Genomic DNA, 26,105 nt, shown 5'->3' with positions numbered 1-26,105 from the left:
ATTTTAAGGTGTTAAAAAATAATGCAAGTGAAAAAAAAAAAATTGTAGTGCACTTTTATAACAACATTAACTTTTATATTATCTTCTTTAGGGAAAAAATTACACAATAGAATACACTGAGCAGATCATGATCGTCCGCAAATCAAGTAATAGTGCTACATATTTTGCATCAATAATCAATAAGCAAACATAATAGGAAAAAGAACATAAATATCCTCCAATTCACACGAACATAGATTTCGCAATCAATTAATTTTAACATCGAGGAAGATCAGAAGGAGGAGGTAGTAATGTTTCCGATTCACCAACTCCATCTTCAACGATGAACGCCATTGCAAAACCCCAAACCAAATGTGTATCAATGTGACAATGCATGAACCAAACCCCTGTTACACAATATCATTGTTACTCCTAGCTGATACTTCTAATTTAGAAAATCAAATATTGTGAGTATGATAATAAAGATTTAAAATTCATATGAGTTTACCTGGATTATCAGCTACGAATCTGATTACAGCCCAACCACCAACTGGGACATCGACTGTATTCCTTTGTGGCGGATCAACAAGATTAAAGTTAGCAGTATCTCGCGACGGATTAAAATTACCAAAACCTTGACCCACAATGTAAAAATGGTAACCATGAAGATGAACAGGATGATCTTCGGTTGAAAAGATTGATGTATCTTGTAGCACAATCTGCACACTAGACCCAAACTTTAACTTATAAACTTTCGTTCCCTTAACGGGCTGCCATAGCCCACGAGGGACGTTGCCAGTGTAATCGAATTTGACAGGTGGCACAGGTGGAAAATCTGCTGTGTAAATATTAGGAATCTTTTGTGTGTACGCTTGTAATAACGACGCTCGTTTTGGTAGTATAAAAGATACATTGTTCATACTAGCACCAAATCGCGTGTTATTAGGCCCTTGACATCTAGGTCCAGGTGTGCAGTTAAAAAACCCTAATCCCACTGCGAAAAACAGATTTTCGTCTATTTTTGTAGGGACGATTTGTTTACCAGGACTTTTTAATTTGTTCGAAAACGCTGTGACTGTATTCGTGTCGTTGTAGGCTGGAAGTTGCGGTAAAATCGGTTGTGAAGTAGCGGATTTGTATTCTAAGATAGCTGTGGCGGTGGTGTTATCAAACGGAACGTTTTGAGCACTTGCATAAGCTCGAGCAGCCATGTAGTAGCGCCCGGGCAGCTGGTCAGCAGTCAGAAGGACGTCGGTTGTTTGACCGGGCGCAAGCATGATGACGTTGGTTGTAAATTGCTTGGTGTAAAGTGCATCAGTTGCTACAACCGTTAATTTATGGTTCGCAACGCTGAAAAATAGCTGTTGGTTGAGTGCGGCGTTGATGATTCTTAAAAGAACTGTATCTCCTTTGTTGACTTTAAGTTTTGTGGTACCTGTTAATAAGAAGCAGCAAATGGGTCGGCCCGTTTTCTGATGGATAGTTTTACAGTTATATATTAGGATGATTAGATTAGATAGTTAACCTGGACTTGAACATCTGAAAAGATCGCCGGGCTGGCCGTTGATAGTGATAGCATCTGAAATGTTCGGAGCTGCACCGGTGAACAACGCTTGTCTTAGGACACTAATCACCTTTCGGTCCCACCATTCCCCTGTTTCGATTTATCCCAAAGTTAGAATAATAAGTATTCTACCAAAATTTTATAATTTGCTAATGACAACTGTAAGTGATTTTCGTTTATGTGCATAAAATAGTTGTACGTGACGGTTACACATTGACTTTGCAGTGACAATTATTAAGTTGTACAACCATTTTATGCAAGCTAATGACAGTCCAGGCTGTCGTTAGAAAAATCTAAAGCTTATACATCTATGTACCTAAAATAACAGGAAATTCAATTTTGGGCTTTAAAAAGGGGTAAGAAGACCCCATTTTAGGACGAATGACAAGTGCACCATAAACAGTTGCTCGTAGCCATTTGCTATGAGCATGCCACCACAATGTTCCCTCCTGGTCTGTTATAGTGAACCTGTATGTGTAACTTGCTCCTGACTGAATTGGACACTGGGTTACATATTCAGGCCCATCAGCCCACGGGTTCCTTAGCTGACGTACTCCATGCCTAAAAAAAAAAAAAAGCATATATTACATAAATCAACATTAGGCTGTTAATCAATTAACAATGTGTATATTGAAAGTTAAAATGTTATACCAATGGATTGTGACGTTGTAAGGAGAAGCATTCGTTACTTTAACGACAAGAGTATCCCCGTTTTGTACTTCAAGAGTCGGGCCTGGAAATTGCCCATTAACGTTAACAATTCTATGGGTTCTACACAGCCTTGTTGCTGGTTGTTCTTGAACCTGTAACAAACCAAATTAATAAATTTTAGGCACCTAAAAATTGATACATAATTTAAAATGTAAAGGTACTATTTATAGCAGGATATGCATTACATACTTTAAACTCATGGTAGTGTGTTCTTGCAAATGTAGTTAGCGCAAACGAAAGCAGAAGGGTTAGCAAGAGACTACGAGTAGTGAACATTATACCGCGAGTTTTGTGTTAAGTTTTTTTTCTAGGAATAGTGTGTGAAGGTTTGTTGTGTGTTGAGAGTGCGGTAACGGGTCGGTTTATATAGAACGGGTTGGGGCTATAAGTGATGGGGTTAGGTTATAAGTCAAATAGTGAAGTTAGAATACAGGAAACATAAACCAACTACAAGATGATTTTGGTGTAACGACTTAGTTTATTATTTGAGTGATTGAACTTTGGAGTTTGGAGGCTTGTTTTTGTTGTCATGCATGAAATGCTTACATGGTTGTGGCTCTTAAATTTTACTTGCTACTACGTATAACTTAAATTTTGGTTTACTGAAGCAGCTTGGATAGTTTATGAATCTAGTTCAAAAATTACAATCTATTATATATTATATTTGAATTATTTTTGAAATTATTTAATTTAATTTTAATTTAATTTTATAATTAAAATAAATAAGCTTTTATAAATTGAAAAAGAGGGGGAAATTGAGGTTTTTGTTTAATGTGTGGTGTGGGTTGGGAGAATAGTTGGTTTACTTGCTTGCCTATCCGTACGGCAGATAATTAAAAGGCTTTCACTTATGTATTCATTCATTCATTCATTTTATTTGTATATAACCCAGCAAGTAATTTGGGTAGTCGTATATTACTACTTTCTGCTGAACGATATAAATTCTATTATATGTTATATTGCTTGATTGATTATTGACGCACAAATGAGTTACGGAGTGTATTATAAACAAGTTTAATGGATTTATCCCAAGTTTGAGGAAATATTAATACCTTCACGTATAGAATTCATCTGTCCTATATTAAGAGCATAATAGAATTTAAGCGTCTTATTTTTCTATTTATGAAATTAAAAAATTAATTTGAAATTTTTTAAAATGAAATGATGGACTATTAATATGTGGCTGAAGGAGTGTTTAATTATTTTAGTAATAAAACTTTTGAATATGCTCAACCTTCGAATGTAAAAATGTGAGAGCGTTTGAGCAACTTGATTTCGTATTTATTATAATATAAATATTAGAAAAATTTATTTGCTCTCACAAAATATCCCGTCGAAGTAGTATAGTGGTAAGTATTCCCGCCTGTCACGCGGGTGACCCGGGTTCAATCCCCGGCTTCGGCGTTATTTTTCAATAATCTCTCTCTATCATACTGTAGCTTTACATCTGGGCTTTTGCTGTATTTTATTTTTGGGCCGAGCCCACTTAGTATCAAGACACGAAATACCCAAATTTTAGAACGAAACATGAATGAACAAATATATCATCCTGAAACTTGTGTAAGACAACCCTAAAACCGTAATAAGTTCCCAATTGAACTTCAATCATTAAACCCACCGAATACCTTCACACAGATTAATGACGACTTTGCTAAAGTTCATTTCTAGTGCAGTAATGTGAGTTTTACAAGTGTAAACGAGCCGACTGTGCGTTTTGAGCTTAATATGTGAAGTTTGAGTTCGACTCATTTCTATATATACGTAGTTATTATTACATATAATTAGATTAGATTAGATTAGATTAATATTATATCTTTAAAAAAAATGAAGTATATAGATGAATATTTGTTAAAGCTCGATGTAAAAAGCTCTAGCTGGTTTACTAAACGAGCTCCAAATTATGTTCCAGCTCTAGATCGAGCTCGTTTAAGCTCACATCGAATTAAGCGTTTGATGAGTTAAACTCGAGTAATTCGCGAGTAGCTGGAATCAATTACACCCTAAAATTATAAATTTCTCTATATAAGGAGAACCCGTTATTTAGTAATAAACCAGGTTTTATTATTCAATTTGTATTAGAAAGATCCAATATTTGTCTCGCTTATCACATTATTTGTGTACCATGTCATATAAGTTTGCTCAGACTCTTTTAAGTATAATAATGTGAAGTTGGTTTTGGTTGATTGGACTATACAAAAAGAATGTAATATTCTAAAAAAATTGAGTGAGCACCAAATTCTTAGTTGCACCAAATTCTATTTGGTTTAGACTATGTTCAGCAAGTTACAGTTAAAAGTTTATCTGAACCTATCAATACTTATGGAGTCTTACAACAAGTTCATAAATCAATGGGTGCATTCTTCATAGCCTTTGTAATTAGCTTTCTTTTCGTTTCTTCTTCAGCTGCAAATACAGAGACACATTTTCGTGATTTCGTTGTTGTAAGTAATTAATCTTTTACGTTTTCGTTATTATTTTGTGATGTTTTATGTCTTGATTGTAAGTCAATCTGTTTACGAAAATAGGTTCAAGAAACGCCCGTAAAGAGACTTTGCAGAACGAAGAATATCATAACTGTAAATGGGCAGTTCCCGGGTCCAACGTTAGAGGTTTGGGATGGAGACACCCTTGTAGTCAACGTCTTGAATAACGCTCGTTACAATGTCACCATACACTGGTATATATATGTTTGTTGTAGTTGTAAATTTTATTTTAAGAGGGGTATGTATTCGACTTGTTCTAACGAAAATGATTATGGGTCAGGCATGGGATTCGGCAGCTTGGTAGACCATGGGCTGATGGTCCAGACCGGGTTACTCAATGTCCAATCCAACCAGGAGCCAGTTATACATATCGGTTCACTATTATAAACCAGGAGGGGACACTATGGTGGCATGCTCATAGTCAATGGCTAAGAGCTACAGTTTATGGTGCGCTTATAATTTATCCTAAACGCGGATCTACTTACCCTTTGGAGCTTCCTAATTTAGAAATCCCCATTCTTCTTGGTAAGTGATGCAATGATGAACTCACAAATACTTTCACACAAATTAATATAACGATAATTATGGTAGTTACTAATGGTTTTTATTAACAGGGCAATGGTGGAATCAGGATATTATCAGCGTCCTAAACCAGGCGTTGTTTTCTGGTGGGACTCCAAACATTTCGGATGCGTTTACCATCAACGGCCAACCTGGTGACCTCTATAGATGCTCTAACAAAGGTAAAATCGTTCACCTTGTTAATCATTACAAATTAGATTAACCAGTAATGTGTCTAGGAATCCATATAAGAAATGCGCTACAAACAAACCATCACAAGATAGCCTAGTGGTTGACGTCCTGATATTCTCACAAGAGATTTCATAGTGTAGACTGTCATTCACGGGCACCGGAGAGACTAGATGAGTCCGTCGACGTTTTTCTACGTCCAAACCTCACTAGCAACATATCTTAGTTTGACAAATAAAGGGCCAGAAACGAGCACGGGACAACCCAGTTAAACCACGTATATCTGAGAAATGATATTTGCCCTCACGGGTAACCTGAAAAGCAAAAAGCCACCTCTTTAGTTTACTACAGTAAATGTGTTTTTTTCCCCTAGAAATGATATTCAGGCTTAAGAAAGTTGGCCTAACGCAGCATGTCAATCATCAAGTGATTCTTAGAAAAAGTGCCATTTTCAAGTGCAATCTTAGATGATTGACATGTGAGTTGTGACGTTAGGCCAACTTTTAGGCCTGAGCATGATTTCACTGTGTTGTATACCTAGTTACTTTTCGATACTTATGTGTTTAAACTGATGTGCTTCGTATCGTTTCACAGATACGATGAAATTCTACGTAGAAAGTGGTGATAAAATCCTCATAAGGGTAATCAACTCGGCTCTGAATCAACAGCTTTTTTTTACAGTCGCAAACCACCAACTACTTGTTGTTGCAGTCGACGCACTCTACACCAAACCATTCACAACCACAACTCTCATGCTCGGGCCCGGTCAAACAACCGACGTCATTCTAGTCGCAAACCAGCCTCCAGGACTTTACTATATAGCAGCCCGTGCATACGAAAGCGCCCAAAACGCCCCATTCGACAAAACCACCACAACCGCTATTCTTGCCTACAAATACGCTCCTTGCAGTAACCAAATCGGAACACCAACAAAACCAATCTTACCACAGTTACCAAACTACAACGATACAGCCACTGTAACCGCATTCACAACTCAATTAAAAAGCCCATCTAATGTCTCAGTTCCAATCGATACAACCGATGACTTGTTTTTCACAATCGGGTTAGGTCTAATAAATTGCAACCCGGGACCCACCTGTCAAGGCCCGAATAACACCCGGTTTGCTGCTAGCATGAACAACGTATCGTTCGTATTACCACAAACAACTTCATTACTACAAGCTCACTACCAAAACATACCAAATGTGTTCACTACTGACTTCCCTCGGGTCCCACCGATACCGTTTGACTACACTGGGAACGTTTCTCGTGCACTTTGGCAGCCCGTTCCCGGGACTAAACTATACAAACTTAAATTCAATTCTCAAGTACAAATTGTGTTACATGATACTGCAATTGTTTCGACTGAGGATCACCCGGTTCATCTTCATGGATACCATTTTTACATTGTTGGTCAAGGTTTCGGCAACTTTGATCGAGTAACAGACACTGCTACATTTAACCTCGTTGATCCACCACGACGAAACACGGTTAACGTGCCCGTTGGTGGGTGGTCAGTTATTAGATTTGTCGCAGATAATCCAGGTATATATTATCTTTTCGATCATAAACAACAACAATACTGAATCTCACGAATATAAGTTATATTATCATGAACTTATTGATAGTACATTAGGTGTTTGGATTAGCTTATATGCTTTACTGGCTACTGATCAATTTGAACTTATGTACTAAATATAGTAATAAGCTAAAGTAGATAAAATTGAACTTATTGGGCTTTTGGAAATTCCAGTAAGCCCATATGTCTGGAAATGAGACAAAGCTAATCCAAACACCCTATTGAATTATCAAAAGAAGATATGAATGTGCATTATTTCTAATTAAAGTTAATTATTTGGTTAATAACAGGAGTTTGGCTAATGCATTGTCACATAGATTCACATTTAACTTGGGGTTTTGGTATGAGCTTATTGGTTGAAAATGGACCTCACAAGCTACAGTCCGTACAAGCTCCTCCGTTAGATCTACCACAGTGTTAATCAATGCATCAATCAATGCATTAATGCATTCAATGCATATAAATTATAAGAAATACAAATACGAATACGAAAAACATTCAGAAGAACCTTAAAATAAGGTTTTGTATAATTTATAATATCATACTCTTCCTTTGTTTAAGAAGTGTATATTGTTTAGTAGTCAAGTAAGAGAAGATTACCCAAGTAGCAAACTATTTAAAAGATTTGAAACTTCTAACATTTGGATTACAAGTATTCTACAAGAGACCATATATTTATTGTTGGTTATTGGGTTTGAATGTTCGGATAAACCTTTAAATCGTGTAATCATTTTAGCAATTAAGTATTTCGACTCTAGACATTTGTACATTGTCTTAGGGTTACATGAAATTCTTATTGGGATAAGACAAAGGTGACAACTTCCGTATAAACAATCAAAACGTGAAGTGAAGAACATAGAGGTTTTGTATATTGTGAATGTTCAAAGTTTCATCATCTTGATTTTGAGACAAAATCACTCTATATATAGAGTCTGAAAGGTTCTACAATTTCAATAAAAGTTTTTATAATTAAGTATTATTTTGTTTTATTTCACCTTTTTTGTTTTAAACATCATTAAAATTAACATGACCATATTATATTTATAAATGTATGTATAAAAAGATGATTGGTTCATGTATAAAATTAATTGGTGAATATAAAGGGATAAACTAATCAAATTGATATAGTAACTAGTAACCACTTGATGTTTTTTTTTTTTTTTTTTTTTTGAAAGGCAAACTCACTCACCCACCTAATATTAACACGAATTTATACACCACGAAATGTCCTAAGCAGGACTCGAACCCTCAACCTCAAAGTTGTAAGGGTGAACTCGATACCGCCAAGTCATTGGCTCTTTGGTAAAAAATATTGTAACCACTTGATATTAGATTATGTAAAGCTATGTTCTTCTAAATAAAATTAGCATACAATAATTATTGAAGTGTATGTTGTAAATTCTTTAATGTTTAAGTTAGAGTATGTGTACAGGTGTTGATACTTTATTTGTTTCATTTTGACAGTTGACTGACGGTTGTGATGGTGAAATATGTGTGCTCTTGGTCACCTGTTGGCAGGGCAACATGTTAGTTGCAGCCATGGTGACTGATTACATGTTTCTGATGCTATTACCGTACTTACGCTGGTTTTTTTGGAAATCCCAGCCGCTACACAGAGTTTGGTTGCCGTCCTAGGACGTGGTAGCCTCTTTGTTACGAAATGATTGAAGCAAAAAATGTATGCTTTGCCATGATTAGCAACACCATTTTTGAGTTGGGATTTGCATCAATGGCAATGTTTTTGCTACTCACAACTCAAGAAGGTTTGATAATATAGGCTGTGATGATAAATATGTGGGAGTTGGGTCGAGCAATCAGAATAAATGAGTTCGTATCTTGGCGGGGCGATCTACGAATTGCAGCCATGGCGATCATCTTCTCTTGCTTGATTTTAAACAAGTACCTGAGCCTCTGTTCTGTTTTTTCCTTCTCATTTTTAAAAGTTTTGTTGCTATTGCTGCTACATTTATGGATATTATTATTGGTAATTAATTGTATCTCTAGATTCGTATTATAATCTACAGATCACGATGATAATTGGAAAAATAAGTAAGGCAAGAAACACACCACCAATAATAATATATGAGATAGTTAAGGATTATCAAGGATGAAATTGAACCAAAAGTATTTCACTAGTTAAGGATTATTATTGATTTTATATTGTATGTTTTTTATTAATTATTTTATTTAATTATTTGTATTTTATTTTTATTATTAATAAATATCTTATTTTCAAATATTAAATAATGGGAGGTGATACTCACACACCAATTTTTGATCCATACACACTTTTTACCGTAAAACTTACAATTATAACCTTAAATTTATCTTGGGACTTAAACCTCTATTATTGTAAGTAAGGACATAATAGTCAATTAGGTGTGTATGGATCAATATTGAGTGTGTGAGTATCATCCCCCTTAAATAATGTGTTAAATTATATATAAAAAATGCAAAAATTAAAAACTGGTAGACCCTACTGAAACTGACACTGAAAATTGACATTTTAGATTAAAAAAGGTCAGAAACTGACACTAACCAGTCAGAGTCAGATTACACTTTTTGGTCCGTGTCTCAACTGACTGTGACATCACAGTCAGGTTTGAGAATGGTCTTGTATGTTATTTATAATTTAGTGAAAGTAAAAAGTAACTTTGAAATCATAACAAATGTAACAAAAATTACCAACAACGAATCATGTATTTATGTGTCTATCCATCTATCTATCCTCTTCTATATATCGAAAGAACAACAAAAAGTCCAAAACTTTGTCTCTGGTAAAACGCTCACAGCTTCACTGCCGAGAGAAGCCAAGGTCCTCAGATCTCTCATCTCTGCTTCAATTTCATTTTCAGGTACACGTCACTTTTCTCTAATTATCTTCATCATCTAACTACTCTAATTTTCATTTTATTTTCCCCCTTTTTGATTTTGTTTATATTTACGATTTGCTTAGATCTATTGCTGCCGCGTATCGTATTTCCGTTGTATGCGTTTTGTTAATTTATATCGTTTCTATCAATATATCAATTTTGTTACTGTTGTGAAACCCCTAAATTGACTCTAAATATACATTTCTTATTATGAATAAGCCCTTATTCACATACCATTATGGCTTATGCGAAATTAAATGCCATATATGGGTAATATCAAGCTGCTAAGTGGTAGGCTTTTTTGACTTGATCATTGATTCATGGAATTTGTTAATACTAATTCTGAATATACATGAATGTATTTCATAACTATAGTTAATTGTTTTATTACTTGGATGCTGTCAATTGCAGATAGAGGATGGCATCAAAATTGAAGCAATTGCAATCAAAGGCAACTCAAGCATCTCAATTTTTGTCTACACATGGATGTGCTTACTATAAGCAGTTAATGGAGCAGAACAAGCAGTATGTTCAACAACCAGCAACTGTTGAGAAATGCAATGAGTTGTCTAAACAATTGTTCTACACTCGTCTTGCCAGGTATACCCTATGGACTTTGCTGCTCTGCATGTATTCTGGGTTATTTATGGTAGGTGAATTTTGGTAATGAGTTAAAATGGGTGAGCTTTGGTTGATTTGCCACACTTATTGTCCATAATTTGGTTATGTTACAAGAAAGTACACTGGTAATCCCAGGTAGCCCGAACAAAAAAATCTTATCCGATTACCAGTGTACTTTCTTGTAACATAACCAAATTATGGACAATAAGTGTGGCAAATCAACCAAAGCTCACCCATTTTAACTCATTACCAAAATTCACCTACCATAAATAACCCAGAATACATGCAGAGCAGCAAAGTCCATAGGGTATACCTGGTAAGACGAGTGTAGAACAATTGTTTAGACAACTCATTGCATTTCTCAACAGTTGCTGGTTGTTGAACATACTGCTTGTTCTGCTCCATTAACTGCTTATAGTAAGCACATCCATGTGTAGACAAAAATTGAGATGCTTGAGTTGCCTTTGATTGCAATTGCTTCAATTTTGATGCCATCCTCTATCTGCAATTGACAGCATCCAAGTAATAAAACAATTAACTATAGTTATGAAATACATTCATGTATATTCAGAATTAGTATTAACAAATTCCATGAATCAATGATCAAGTCAAAAAAGCCTACCACTTAGCAGCTTGATATTACCCATATATGGCATTTAATTTCGCATAAGCCATAATGGTATGTGAATAAGGGCTTATTCATAATAAGAAATGTATATTTAGAGTCAATTTAGGGGTTTCACAACAGTAACAAAATTGATATATTGATAGAAACGATATAAATTAACAAAACGCATACAACGGAAATACGATACGCGGCAGCAATAGATCTAAGCAAATCGTAAATATAAACAAAATCAAAAAGGGGGAAAATAAAATGAAAATTAGAGTAGTTAGATGATGAAGATAATTAGAGAAAAGTGACGTGTACCTGAAAATGAAATTGAAGCAGAGATGAGAGATCTGAGGACCTTGGCTTCTCTCGGCAGTGAAGCTGTGAGCGTTTTACCAGAGACAAAGTTTTGGACTTTTTGTTGTTCTTTCGATATATAGAAGAGGATAGATAGATGGATAGACACATAAATACATGATTCGTTGTTGGTAATTTTTGTTACATTTGTTATGATTTCAAAGTTACTTTTTACTTTCACTAAATTATAAATAACATACAAGACCATTCTCAAACCTGACTGTGATGTCACAGTCAGTTGAGACACGGACCAAAAAGTGTAATCTGACTCTGACTGGTTAGTGTCAGTTTCTGACCTTTTTTAATCCAAAATGTCAATTTTCAGTGTCAGTTTCAGTAGGGTCTACCAGTTTTTAATTTTTGCATTTTTTATATATAATTTAACACATTATTTAAGGGGGATGATACTCACACACTCAATATTGATCCATACACACCTAATTGACTATTATGTCCTTACTTACAATAATAGAGGTTTAAGTCCCAAGATAAATTTAAGGTTATAATTGTAAGTTTTACGGTAAAAAGTGTGTATGGATAAAAAATTGGTGTGTGAGTATCACCTCCCATTATTTAATATTTGAAAATAAGATATTTATTAATAATAAAAATAAAATACAAATAATTAAATAAAATAATTAATAAAAAACATACAATATAAAATCAATAAAAAACATACAATCAATAATAATATTTCTCTAGGTTGAGATCTACGGTTATTTGGTAATCCGAGTTTTAGTCACATTTTGGTGAACGACTTTATATGCTGCTAAGGTGAGTTTCATTTGCTCCCTTTTTAAATGCTTTCGGAATCTATATTTTTGGGCTGAGAATACATGCACTTTATTTTAAACGCAATGGATACAAGTACATACTTAATTCTACACTGAGTTTGAACCGAAAATCCCTTAGCTTTGGTAACTAGTAACTGCCGGTTATAAGAACTGGTGGGCGCGAGTAGTTGTATATGGATCCATAGGGCTTGATATCCCCGTCCGAGCTAGAGCACTAGCCTTTTAACGGACGTATGCTATTTGAGAAGCGTACACGTTGGTTTGCGTGTATTATTAAGATGATTATACAAAGGGTATAAATTATATATACGTTAAGTTTAGTTATCAGGGTGCTCAATTTCGTAGAATATTTTGATAAACGTTTCTGGATGAAACAACTGAAATCTTGTGATCCAACTTTATGTACAGATTATGCAAAACATTAAAACTATGAACTCACCAACCTTTGTGTTGACACTTGTTAGCATGTTTATTCTCAGGTTCCCTAGAAGTCTTCCGCTGTTTGCTTATATGTTAGACAAGCTATGTGCATGGAGTCTTACATGGCATATTTTTCAAGGAAACGTTGCATTCGCCAAATCATCACCATGTATCTTATTTTGACTGCATTGTCAACGGAAGTACTAATGTAAACTATTATTTACGGTGATTGTCTATATGTAGAAATTATCAGATGTCGAAAACCTTTGATTTAAATATTCATTTATGGTGTGCCTTTTCAAAAGAATGCAATGTTTACAAAACGTATCATATAGAGGTCAAATACCTCGCAATGAAATCGATGAATGACGTGTTCGTCCATATGGATTTGGAGCGATCGTCACAAAACTTAATTTATAGGTCAACGACCGATTTCTCGAAAAAATCGGTCAACTTCTCGGAAAAATCGGTCAAATCTAGGAAATTATCTCAAAAGTCAAATATTTATACATATATTTATTCAAAAACATATATTTATATTAAAAGTAAACGAAAGTCAACCACCGAGTTCTCCCGAGTTCTCCCCGATTTCTTCGAGAACTCCTAAAAATTGTCCCGCCGAGAACTCCCCGAGTTCCGAGTTCTTCAACCTTGCCTATAAGTATCAAAAAGTTGAAAGCGTGGAAAAATATGGTGTCAAAAATTTGAAGTGTCAAAAAATACGGTGTCAAAAAATTTGAAGGTGTATAACTTTTTGACACTTTTAAAGTGTCAAAAAGTTTTCTTTTGTCAATTTTAAGTGTCAAAAACTTAGTAACAACTATAGGTGTCAAAAAATGTCAAATTATTTACATTTTAAGGTGTTAAAAAATAATGCAAGTGAAAAAAAAAAAATTGTAGTGCACTTTTATAACAACATTAACTTTTATATTATCTTCTTTAGGGAAAAAATTACACAATAGAATACACTGAGCAGATCATGATCGTCCGCAAATCAAGTAATAGTGCTACATATTTTGCATCAATAATCAATAAGCAAACATAATAGGAAAAAGAACATAAATATCCTCCAATTCACACGAACATAGATTTCGCAATCAATTAATTTTAACATCGAGGAAGATCAGAAGGAGGAGGTAGTAATGTTTCCGATTCACCAACTCCATCTTCAACGATGAACGCCATTGCAAAACCCCAAACCAAATGTGTATCAATGTGACAATGCATGAACCAAACCCCTGTTACACAATATCATTGTTACTCCTAGCTGATACTTCTAATTTAGAAAATCAAATATTGTGAGTATGATAATAAAGATTTAAAATTCATATGAGTTTACCTGGATTATCAGCTACGAATCTGATTACAGCCCAACCACCAACTGGGACATCGACTGTATTCCTTTGTGGCGGATCAACAAGATTAAAGTTAGCAGTATCTCGCGACGGATTAAAATTACCAAAACCTTGACCCACAATGTAAAAATGGTAACCATGAAGATGAACAGGATGATCTTCGGTTGAAAAGATTGATGTATCTTGTAGCACAATCTGCACACTAGACCCAAACTTTAACTTATAAACTTTCGTTCCCTTAACGGGCTGCCATAGCCCACGAGGGACGTTGCCAGTGTAATCGAATTTGACAGGTGGCACAGGTGGAAAATCTGCTGTGTAAATATTAGGAATCTTTTGTGTGTACGCTTGTAATAACGACGCTCGTTTTGGTAGTATAAAAGATACATTGTTCATACTAGCACCAAATCGCGTGTTATTAGGCCCTTGACATCTAGGTCCAGGTGTGCAGTTAAAAAACCCTAATCCCACTGCGAAAAACAGATTTTCGTCTATTTTTGTAGGGACGATTTGTTTACCAGGACTTTTTAATTTGTTCGAAAACGCTGTGACTGTATTCGTGTCGTTGTAGGCTGGAAGTTGCGGTAAAATCGGTTGTGAAGTAGCGGATTTGTATTCTAAGATAGCTGTGGCGGTGGTGTTATCAAACGGAACGTTTTGAGCACTTGCATAAGCTCGAGCAGCCATGTAGTAGCGCCCGGGCAGCTGGTCAGCAGTCAGAAGGACGTCGGTTGTTTGACCGGGCGCAAGCATGATGACGTTGGTTGTAAATTGCTTGGTGTAAAGTGCATCAGTTGCTACAACCGTTAATTTATGGTTCGCAACGCTGAAAAATAGCTGTTGGTTGAGTGCGGCGTTGATGATTCTTAAAAGAACTGTATCTCCTTTGTTGACTTTAAGTTTTGTGGTACCTGTTAATAAGAAGCAGCAAATGGGTCGGCCCGTTTTCTGATGGATAGTTTTACAGTTATATATTAGGATGATTAGATTAGATAGTTAACCTGGACTTGAACATCTGAAAAGATCGCCGGGCTGGCCGTTGATAGTGATAGCATCTGAAATGTTCGGAGCTGCACCGGTGAACAACGCTTGTCTTAGGACACTAATCACCTTTCGGTCCCACCATTCCCCTGTTTCGATTTATCCCAAAGTTAGAATAATAAGTATTCTACCAAAATTTTATAATTTGCTAATGACAACTGTAAGTGATTTTCGTTTATGTGCATAAAATAGTTGTACGTGACGGTTACACATTGACTTTGCAGTGACAATTATTAAGTTGTACAACCATTTTATGCAAGCTAATGACAGTCCAGGCTGTCGTTAGAAAAATCTAAAGCTTATACATCTATGTACCTAAAATAACAGGAAATTCAATTTTGGGCTTTAAAAAGGGGTAAGAAGACCCCATTTTAGGACGAATGACAAGTGCACCATAAACAGTTGCTCGTAGCCATTTGCTATGAGCATGCCACCACAATGTTCCCTCCTGGTCTGTTATAGTGAACCTGTATGTGTAACTTGCTCCTGACTGAATTGGACACTGGGTTACATATTCAGGCCCATCAGCCCACGGGTTCCTTAGCTGACGTACTCCATGCCTAAAAAAACAAAAAAGCATATATTACATAAATCAACATTAGGCTGTTAATCAATTAACAATGTGTATATTGAAAGTTAAAATGTTATACCAATGGATTGTGACGTTGTAAGGAGAAGCATTCGTTACTTTAACGACAAGAGTATCCCCGTTTTGTACTTCAAGAGTCGGGCCTGGAAATTGCCCGTTAACGTTAACAATTCTATGGGTTCTACACAGCCTTGTTGCTGGTTGTTCTTGAACCTGTAACAAACCACATTAATAAATTTTAGGCACCTAAAATTTGATACATAACTTAAAATACTATTTATAGCAGGATATGCATTACATACTTTAAACTCATGGTAGTGTGTTCTTGCAAATGTAGTTAGCGCAAACGAAAGCAGAAGGGTTAGCAAGAGACTACGAGTAGTGAACATTATACCGCGAGTTTTGTGTTAAGTTTTTTTTTTTAGGAATAGTGTGTGAAGGTTTGTTGTGTGTTGAGAGTGCGGTAAACGGGTCGGTTTATATAGAACGGGTTGGGGCTATAAGTGATGGGGTTAGGTTATAAGTCAAATAGTGAAGTTAGAATACAGGAAACATAAACCAACTACAAGATGATTTTGGTGTAACGACTTAGTTTATTATTTGAGTGATTGAACTTTGGAGTTTGGAGGCTTGTTTTTGTTGTCATGCATGAAATACTTACATGGTTGTGGCTCTTAAATTTAACTTGCTATAACTTAAATTTTGGTTTACTGAAGCAGCTTGGATAGTTTATCAATCTAGTGCAAAAATTACAATCTATTATATATTATATATAGATTATTTTTGAAATTATTTAATTTAATTTAATTTAATTTAATTTTATAATTAAAATAATTAAGCTTTTATAAATTGAAAAAGAGGGGGAAATTGAGGTTTTTGTTTAATGTGTGGTGTGGGTTGGGAGAATAGTTGGTTTACTTGCTTGCCTATCCGTACGGCAGATAATTAAAAGGCTTTCACTTATGTATTCATTCATTCTCATTCATTTTATTTGCATATAACCCAACAAATAATTTGGGTAGTCGTATATTAGTACTTTCTGCTGAACGATATAAATTCTATCATATGTTATATTGCTTGATTGTTTATTGACGCACAAATGAGTTACGGAGTGTATTATAAACAAGTTTAATGGATTTATCCAAAGTTTAAGGAACTATTAATACCTTCACGTATAGAATTCATCTGTCCCATATTAAGGGCATAATACAATTTAAACGTCTTATTTTTTCTATTTATGAACGTGGATCATTAATTTGAGATTTCTCAAAATGAAATGGTGAACTATTAATATGTGAGTGAAGGAGTGTTTAATTATTTTAGTAAGAAAACTTTTGAATATGCTCCACTTTCGAATGTAAAAATGTGTGAGCGTTTGAGCAACTTGATTTCGTATTTATTATAATACAAATATTAGAAATGATTAACTTGCTGTCCGAAAACATCCAGTCGAAGTAGTATAGTGGTAAGTATTCCCGCCTGTCACGCGGGTGACCCGGGTTCGATCCCCGGCTTCGGCGTTCGAGTATTTTTCAATAATCTTTCTCTATCATACTGTAGCTTTACATTTGGGCTTTTGCTGTATTTTATTTTCCGAAAACATCCAGTCGAAGTAGTATAGTGGTAAGTATTCCCGCCTGTCACGCGGGTGACCCGGGTTCGATCCCCGGCTTCGGCGTTCGAGTATTTTTCAATAATCTTTCTCTATTATACTGTAGCTTTACATTTGGGCTTTTGCTGTATTTTATTTTCCGAAAACATCCAGTCGAAGTAGTATAGTGGTAAGTATTCCCGCTTGTCACGCGGGTGACACGGGTTCGATCCCCGGCTTCGGCGTTCGAGTATTTTTCAATAATCTTTCCCTATCATACTGTAGCTTTACATTTGGGCTTTTGCTGTATTTTATTTTTGGCCTAGCCCACTTAGTATCAAGACACGAAATACCCAAAATTTAGAACGAAACATGAATGAACAACAAATATATCATCCTGAAACTTCTGTAAGACAACCCTAAAACCGTAATAAGTTCCCAATTGAACTTCAATCATTAAACCCTGACGACTTTGCTAAAGTTCATTTCTAGTGCAGTAATGTGAGTTTTACAAGTGTAAACGAGCTGACTGTGCGTTTCGAGCTTAATATTTGAAGTTTGAGTTTGACTCATTTCTATATATACAGTACGTAGTTATTATTACATAGATTAGATTAGATTAATATTATATCTTTAAAAAAATGAAGTATATAGATGAATGTTTGTTAAAGCTCGATGTAAAAAGCTCTAGCTGGTTTACTAAACGAGCTCCAAATTATGTTCAAGCTCTAGATCGAGCTCGTTTAAGCTCACATCGAATTAAGCGTTTGATGAGTTAAACTCGAGTAATTCGCGAGTAGCTGGAATCAATTACACCCTAAAATTATAAATTTCTCTATATAAGGAGAACCCGTTATTTAGTAATAAACCAGGTTTTATTATTCAATTTGTATTAGAAAGATCCAATATTTGTCTCGCTTATCACATTATTTGTGTACCATGTCATATAAGTTTACTCAGACTCTTTTAAGTATAATAATGTGAAGTTGGTTTTGGTTGATTGGACTATACAAAAAGAATGTAATATCCTAACAATAAATTGAGTGAGCACCAAATTCTTAGTTGCACCAAATTCTATTTGGTTAAGACTATGTTCAGCAAGTTACAGTTAAAAGTTCATCTGAACCTATCAATACTTATGGAGTCTTGCAACAAGTTCATAAATCAATGGGTGCATTCTTCATTGCCTTTGTAATTAGCTTTATTTTCGTTTCGTCTTCAGCTGCAGATACAGAGACACATTTTCGTGATTTCGTTGTAAGTAATTAATCTTTTACGTTTTCGTTATTATTTTGTGATGTTTTATGTCTTGATTTCACCAACCTGTTTGCGAAAATAGGTTCAAGAAACGCCTGTAAAGAGACTTTGCAGAACGAAGAATATCATAACTGTATTTGGGCAGTTCCCGGGTCCAGCGTTAGAGGTTTGGGATGGAGACACCCTTGTAGTCAACGTCTTGAATAACGCTCGTTACAATGTCACCATACACTGGTATATATATGTTTGTTGTAGTTGTAAATTTTATTTTAAGAGGCATATGTATTCGACTTGTTCTAACGAAAATGATTATGGGTCAGGCATGGGATTCGGCAGCTTGGTACACCATGGGCTGATGGTCCAGACCGGGTTACTCAATGTCCAATCCAACCAGGAGCCAGTTATACATATCGGTTCACTATTATAAACCAGGAGGGGACACTATGGTGGCATGCTCATAGTCAATGGCTAAGAGCTACAGTTTATGGTGCGCTTATAATTTATCCTAAACGCGGATCTACTTACCCTTTCGAGCTTCCTAAATTAGAAATCCCCATTCTTCTTGGTAAGTGATGCAATGATGAACTCACAAATACTTTCACACAAATTAATATAACCATAATTATGGTAGTTACTAATGGTTTTTATTAACAGGGCAATGGTGGAATCAGGATATTATCAGCGTCCTAAACCAGGCGTTGTTTTCTGGTGGGACTCCAAACATTTCGGATGCGTTTACCATCAACGGCCAACCTGGTGACCTCTATAGATGCTCTAACAAAGGTAAAATCGTTCACCTTGTTAATCATTACAAATTAGATTAACCAGTAATGTGTCTAGGAATCCATATAAGAAATGCGCTACAAACAAACCATCACAAGATAGCCTAGTGGTTGACGTCCTGATATTCTCACAAGAGATCTCATAGTGCAGACTGTCATTCACGGGCACCGGAGAGACTAGATGAGTCCGTCGACGTTTTACTACGTCCAAACCTCACCAGCAACATATCTTAGTTTGACAAATAAAGGGCCAGAAACGAGCACGGGACAACCCAGTTAAACCACGTATATCTGAGAAATGATATTCGCCCTCACGGGTAACCTGAAAAGCAAAAGCCACCTCTTCAGTTTACTACAGTAAATGTGTTTTTTTCCCTAGAAATGATATTCAGGCATAAGAAAGTTGGCCTAACGCAGCATGTCAATCATCAAGTGATTCTTAGAAAAAGCGCCATTTTCAAGTGCAATCTTAGATGATTGATGAGTTGTGACGTTAGGCCAACTTTTAGGCCTGAGCATTATTTCACTTTGTTGTATACCTAGTTACTTTTCGATACTTATATGTTTAAACTGATGTGCTTCGTATCGTTTCACAGATACGATGAAATTCTACGTAGAAAGTGGTGATAAAATCCTCATAAGGGTAATCAACTCGGCTCTGAATCAACAGCTTTTTTTTTACAGTCGCAAACCACCAACTACTTGTTGTTGCAGTCGACGCACTCTACACCAAACCATTCACAACCACAACTCTCATGCTCGGGCCCGGTCAAACAACCGACGTCATTCTAGTCGCAAACCAACCTCCAGGACTTTACTATATAGCAGCCCGTGCATACGAAAGCGCCCAAAACGCCCCATTCGACAAAACCACCACAACCGCTATTCTTGCCTACAAATACGTTCCTTGCAGTAACCAAATCGGAACACCAACAAAACCAATCTTACCACAGTTACCAAACTACAACGATACAGCCACTGTAACCGCATTCACAACTCAATTAAAAAGCCCATCTAATGTCTCAGTTCCAATCGATATAACCGATGACTTGTTTTTCACAATCGGGTTAGGTCTAATAAATTGCAACCCGGGACCCACCTGTCAAGGCCCGAATAACACCCGGTTTGCTGCTAGCATGAACAACGTATCGTTCGTATTACCACAAACAACTTCATTACTACAAGCTCACTACCAAAACATACCAAATGTGTTCACTACTGACTTCCCTCGGGTCCCACCGATACCGTTTGACTACACTGGGAACGTTTCTCGTGCACTTTGGCAGCCCGTTCCCGGGACTAAACTATACAAACTTAAATTCAATTCTCAAGTACAAATTGTGTTACATGATACTGCAATTGTTTCGACTGAGGATCACCCGGTTCATCTTCATGGATACCATTTTTACATTGTTGGTCAAGGTTTCGGCAACTTTGATCGAGTAACAGACACTGCTACATTTAACCTCGTTGATCCACCACGACGAAACACGGTTAACGTGCCCGTTGGTGGGTGGTCAGTTATTAGATTTGTCGCAGATAATCCAGGTATATATTATCTTTTCGATCATAAACAACAACAATACTGAATCTCACGAATATAAGTTATATTATCATAAACTTATTGATAGTACATTAGGTGTTTGGATTAGCTTATATGCTTTACTGGCTACTGATCAATTTGAACTTATGTACTAAATATAGTAATAAGCTAAAGTAGATAAAATTGAACTTATTGGGCTTTTGGAAATTCCAGTAAGCCCATATGTCTGGAAATGAGACAAAGCTAATCCAAACACCCTATTGAATTATCAAAAGAAGATATGAATGTGCATTATTTCTAATTAAAGTTAATTATTTGGTTAATAACAGGAGTTTGGCTAATGCATTGTCACATAGATTCACATTTAACTTGGGGTTTTGGTATGAGCTTATTGGTTGAAAATGGACCTCACAAGCTACAGTCCTTACAAGCTCCTCCGTTAGATCTACCACAGTGTTAATCAATGCATCAATCAATGCATTAATGCATTCAATGCATATAAATTATAAGAAATACAAATACGAATACGAAAAACATTCAGAAGAACCTTAAAATAAGGTTTTGTATAATTTATAATATCATACTCTTCCTTTGTTTAAGAAGTGTATATTGTTTAGTAGTCAAGTAAGAGAAGATTACCCAAGTAGCAAACTATTTAAAAGATTTGAAACTTCTAACATACATTTGGATTACAAGTATTCTACAAGAGACCATATATTTATTGTTGGTTATTGGGTTTGAATGTTCGGATAAACTTTCAAATCGTGTAATCATTTTAGCAATTAAGTATTTCGACTCTAGACATTTGTACATTGTCTTAGGGTTAAATGAAATTCTTATTGGGATAAGACAAAGGTGACAACTTCCGTATAAACAATCAAAACGTGAAGTGAAGAACATAGAGGTTTTGTATATTGTGAATGTTCAAAGTTTCATCATCTTGATTTTGAGACAAAATCACTCTATATATAGAGTCTGAAAGGTTCTACAATTTCAATAAAAGTTTTTATAATTAAGTATTATTTTGTTTTATTTCACCTTTTTTGTTTTAAACATCATTAAAATTAACATGACCATATTATATTTATAAATGTATGTATAAAAAGATGATTGGTTCATGTATAAAAATAATTGGTGAATATAAAGGGATAAACTAATCAAATTGATATAGTAACTAGTAACCACTTGATGTTTTTTTTTTTTTTTTTTTTTTTTTTTTTTTTTTTTTGAAAGGCAAACTCACTCACCCACCTAATATTAACACGAATTTATACACCACGAAATGTCCTAAGCAGGACTCGAACCCTCAACCTCAAAGTTGTAAGGGTGAACTCGATACCGCCAAGTCATTGGCTCTTTGGTAAAAAATATTGTAACCACTTGATATTAGATTATTTTTTTTTTAAAGATAATATTATATTAACTTGGTTCAAAATATTTAGGTAAAAAATGTTAAAAGAGTATAAAAATACATCTAAATTTAGCAAGCTATTATGCAAAATGATTATATTACACGACTATAAAATTTTTCACTATTATGTTATAGTTTACATATATAATTAAAGGGAACTATTTGTACATACAATATACATTCTTTTTTCAGAAGCGGAAGAAATTTGCTGTAGAGATGGCGGCACACACATAGGGGCCTGACTCAATCTCTTTGTAAAACCGCTCACCTAAGCTCTGATACCATGACAGAATTAATAAATCGTATAGCCAACAACATGTATAACATATAAGTCCAAGAGTCCATCCTTTTCTAAAACCAATTGGTGATAGAGGGACTTCCCCTTAGACTTATATGGGTATATTTGTTTTTGTCCATAATCTATGTGGGATAACTTCCCAATACATATATAACTGAAACAACTCGGGGGCAACAAGCTAACCGAATCACCAACTACATGAAACTAGCCTAGTAAAAAGACACAACACCTTAAGTACATGAAAACAGAAGCTAAATGGCACACATGAAGGGAATTGGACCATAATCATGAAATGTCCCGTTCATATTGATTATAAACGTTCCATATTAATTGATTTCGTCGCGAGGTTTTGACCTCTATATGAGACGTTTTTCAAAGACTGCATTCATTTTTAAAACAACCGTAACCTTTATTTTATCGATAAAGGTTTAAAAAGCATTACGTAGATTATCAAATAATGATAATCTAAAATATACCGTTTACACACGACCATTACATAATGGTTTACAATAAGAATATATTACATCAAAAATAAGTTTCTTGAATGCAGTTTTTACATAATATCATACAAGCATGGACTCCAAATCTTGTCCTTATTTTAGTATGCAACAGCGGAAGCTCTTAATAATCACCTGAGAATAAACATGCTTAAAACGTCAACAAAAATGTTGGTGAGTTATAGGTTTAACCTATATATTATCAAATCATAATAATAGACCACAAGATTTCATATTTCAATATACATCCCATACATAGAGATAAAATTCATTCATATGGTGAACACCTGGTAACCGACATTAACAAGATGCATATAAGAATATCCCCTATCATTCCGGGAAATCCTTCGGACATGATAAAAACAACATCGAAGTACTAAAGCATCCGGTACTTTGGATGGGGTTCGTTAGGCCCAATAGATCTATCTTTAGGATTCGCGTCAATTAGTAGATCGGTTTACTAATTCTTAGGCTACCAAGCAAAAGGGGCATATTCGGCTTCGATCATTCACCCATATAATGTAGTTTCATTTACTTGTGTCTATTTCGTAAAACATTTATAAAACTGCATGTATTCTCATCCCAAAACATTAGATTTTAAAAGTGGGACTATAACTCACTTTCACAGATTTTTACTTCGTCGGGAAGTAAGACTTGGCCACTGGTCGATTCACGAACCTATAACAAATATGTACATATATATCAAAGTATGTTCAAAATATATTTACACCATTTTTAATACGTTTTAATGTTTTAAGTTTATTAAGTCAGCTATCCTCGTTAGTAACCTACAACTAGTTGTCCACAATTAGATGTATATTATATTATCTTGAATCAATCCACGACCCAGTGTATACACGTCTCAGGCTAGATCACAACTCAAGGTATATATATTTTTGGAATCAACCTCAACCCTGTATAGCTAACTCCAACATTACTGCATATAAAGTGTCTATGGTTGTTCCAAATAATATATATACATGGGTCGATATGATATGTCAAAACATTTGCATACGTGTCTATGGTATCCTAAGATTATATTAGAATACATGTATAATACAATATAAGTTAGCTAGGATATGATTTGTATAGAATTATTACAATATTTCCCGTAGCTACAACAATAAAAAAAAATCCAATCTTGTTTTACCCATAACTTCTTCGTTTTAAATCCGATTTGAGTGAATCAAATTTCTATGGTTTCATATTGAACTATATTTTATGAATCTAAACAGAAAAAAGTATAGGTTTATAGTCATAAATATAAGTTACAAGTCGTTTTTATAAGAGGTAGTCATTTCAGTCGAAAGAACGACGTCTTGATGACCATTTTGAAAAACATACTTCCACTTTGAGTTTAACCATGATTTTTGGATATAGTTTCATGTTCATAAGAAAAATCATTTTCCCAGAAGAACAACTTTTAAATCAAAGTTTATCATAGTTTTTAATTAACTAACCCAAAACAGCCCGCGGTGTTACTACGACGGCTTATATCCGGTTTTACAGTGTTTTTCGTGTTTTCCGATTTTAAATCATTAAGTTAGCATATCATATAGATATAGAACATGTGTTTAGTTTATTTTAAAAGTCAAGTTAGAAGGATTAACTTTTGTTTGCGAACAAGTTTAGAATTAACTAAACTATGTTCTAGTAATTACATGTTCAAATCTTCGAATAAGATAGTTTTATATGTATGAATCGAATGATGTTATGAACATCATTACTACCTCAAGTTTAGTAGGTAAACCTACTGGAAGTGACAAGAAATGATCTAGCTTCAAAGGATCTTGGATGGCTTGAAAGTTCTTGAAGTAGAATCATGACACGAAAACAAGTTCAAGTAAGATTATCACTCGAATTAAGATAGTTATAGTTATAGGAATTGAATCAAAGTTTGTATATGAGTATTACCTTGATTTGGAATGATATCTTACTATAAACAACAAGGATTTCTTGAGGTTGGATGATCACTTTACAAGATTGGAAGTGAGCTAGTAAACTTGGAAGTATTCTTGATTTTATGAAACTAGAACTTGTAGAATTTATGAAGAACACTTAGAACTTGAAGATGGAACTTGAGAGAGATCAATTAGATGAAGAAAATTGAAGAATGAAAGTTTTTGTAGGTGTTTTTGGTCGTTGGTATATGGATTAGATATAAAGGATATGCAATTTTGTTTTCATGTAAATAAGTCATGAATGATTACTAATATTTTTGTAATTTTATGAGATACTTCATGCTAGTTGCTAAATGATGGTTCCCACATGTGTTAGGTGATTCACATGGGCTACTAAGAGCTGATCATTGGAGTGTATATACCAATAGTACATTCATCTAAAATCTGTTTATTGTACGAGTACGAATATGGGTGCATACGAGTAGAATTGTTGATAAAACTGAACGAGGATGTAATTGTAAGCATTTTTGTTAAGTAGACGTATTTTGATAAGTGTCTTGAAGTCTTTAAAAAGTGTATGAATACATATTAAAACACTACATATATATACATTTTAACTGAGTCGTTAAGTCATCGTTAGTCGTTACATGTAAATGTTGATTTGAAACCTTTAAGTTAACGATCTTGTTAAATGTTGTTAACCCAATGTTTATTATATCTAATGAGATGTTAAATTATTATATTATCATGATATATTAATATATCTTAATATGATATATACACATTTAAATGTCGTTACAACGATAATCGTTACATATATGTCTCGTTTCGAAATCCTTAAGTTAGTAGTCTTGTTTTTACATATGTAGTTCATTGTTAATATACATAATGACATGTTTACTTATCATTTATCATGATTAAACATAGTGTATCAATATCTTAATATGATTCATATGTATTTAGTAAGACGTTGTTATAACGATAATCGTTATATATATCGTTTCGAGTTTCTTAAATCAATAAACTCAATTTTATGTATATAACTCATAGTTAAAATACCTAATGAGATACTTACTTATCATAATATCATGTTAAC

General features: G+C 34.6%; 3 protein-coding genes, 3 non-coding genes and 1 pseudogene across 6 annotated transcripts; 5 read left to right on the top strand and 2 right to left on the bottom strand.

The window, feature by feature from the left end:
- Window positions 1–255: 255 nt before the first annotated feature.
- LOC139902372 (laccase-12-like) lies at window positions 256–3,916 on the bottom strand. Its single transcript, XM_071885004.1, has 8 exons — window positions 3,880–3,916; window positions 3,489–3,522; window positions 2,444–2,513; window positions 2,195–2,346; window positions 1,860–2,104; window positions 1,505–1,633; window positions 488–1,414; window positions 256–386 (listed from the first exon to the last, which is right to left on the bottom strand). Exons 1-8 carry the CDS (start codon window positions 3,914–3,916, stop codon window positions 256–258), a joined length of 1,725 nt encoding a protein of 574 aa, XP_071741105.1.
- On the top strand, window positions 3,587–3,658 carry TRNAD-GUC (transfer RNA aspartic acid (anticodon GUC)). Its single transcript has one exon. It is a non-coding gene; the product is annotated as a tRNA-Asp (tRNA).
- Window positions 3,917–4,078: 162 nt separating the features above from the next.
- LOC139902371 (laccase-13-like) lies at window positions 4,079–7,487 on the top strand. Its single transcript, XM_071885003.1, has 7 exons — window positions 4,079–4,202; window positions 4,523–4,692; window positions 4,780–4,931; window positions 5,018–5,262; window positions 5,352–5,480; window positions 6,082–7,032; window positions 7,357–7,487. Exons 1-7 carry the CDS (start codon window positions 4,079–4,081, stop codon window positions 7,485–7,487), a joined length of 1,902 nt encoding a protein of 633 aa, XP_071741104.1.
- Window positions 7,488–13,851: 6,364 nt separating this feature from the next.
- LOC139899065 (laccase-3-like) lies at window positions 13,852–16,118 on the bottom strand. The gene is made up of 6 exons (XM_071881879.1): window positions 16,032–16,118; window positions 15,791–15,942; window positions 15,456–15,700; window positions 15,101–15,229; window positions 14,084–15,010; window positions 13,852–13,982 (listed from the first exon to the last, which is right to left on the bottom strand). The coding sequence occupies exons 1-6, from the start codon at window positions 16,116–16,118 to the stop codon at window positions 13,852–13,854; spliced, it is 1,671 nt and encodes a 556-aa protein (XP_071737980.1).
- A 1,059-nt stretch (window positions 16,119–17,177) lies between these two features.
- On the top strand, window positions 17,178–17,249 carry TRNAD-GUC (transfer RNA aspartic acid (anticodon GUC)). Its single transcript has one exon. It is a non-coding gene; the product is annotated as a tRNA-Asp (tRNA).
- An 86-nt stretch (window positions 17,250–17,335) lies between these two features.
- On the top strand, window positions 17,336–17,407 carry TRNAD-GUC (transfer RNA aspartic acid (anticodon GUC)). The gene has a single exon. It is a non-coding gene; the product is annotated as a tRNA-Asp (tRNA).
- A 1,080-nt stretch (window positions 17,408–18,487) lies between these two features.
- LOC139902369 (laccase-13-like) lies at window positions 18,488–21,362 on the top strand (annotated as a pseudogene).
- Window positions 21,363–26,105: the final 4,743 nt, after the last annotated feature.

This window comes from Rutidosis leptorrhynchoides, chromosome 3 (assembly GCF_046630445.1).
Source record: "Rutidosis leptorrhynchoides isolate AG116_Rl617_1_P2 chromosome 3, CSIRO_AGI_Rlap_v1, whole genome shotgun sequence".
Taxonomy (NCBI): domain Eukaryota; kingdom Viridiplantae; phylum Streptophyta; class Magnoliopsida; order Asterales; family Asteraceae; genus Rutidosis; species Rutidosis leptorrhynchoides.
The sequence above is the reverse complement of the archived record's forward strand: the minus strand, read 5'-3'. Positions and strand labels throughout refer to the sequence as shown.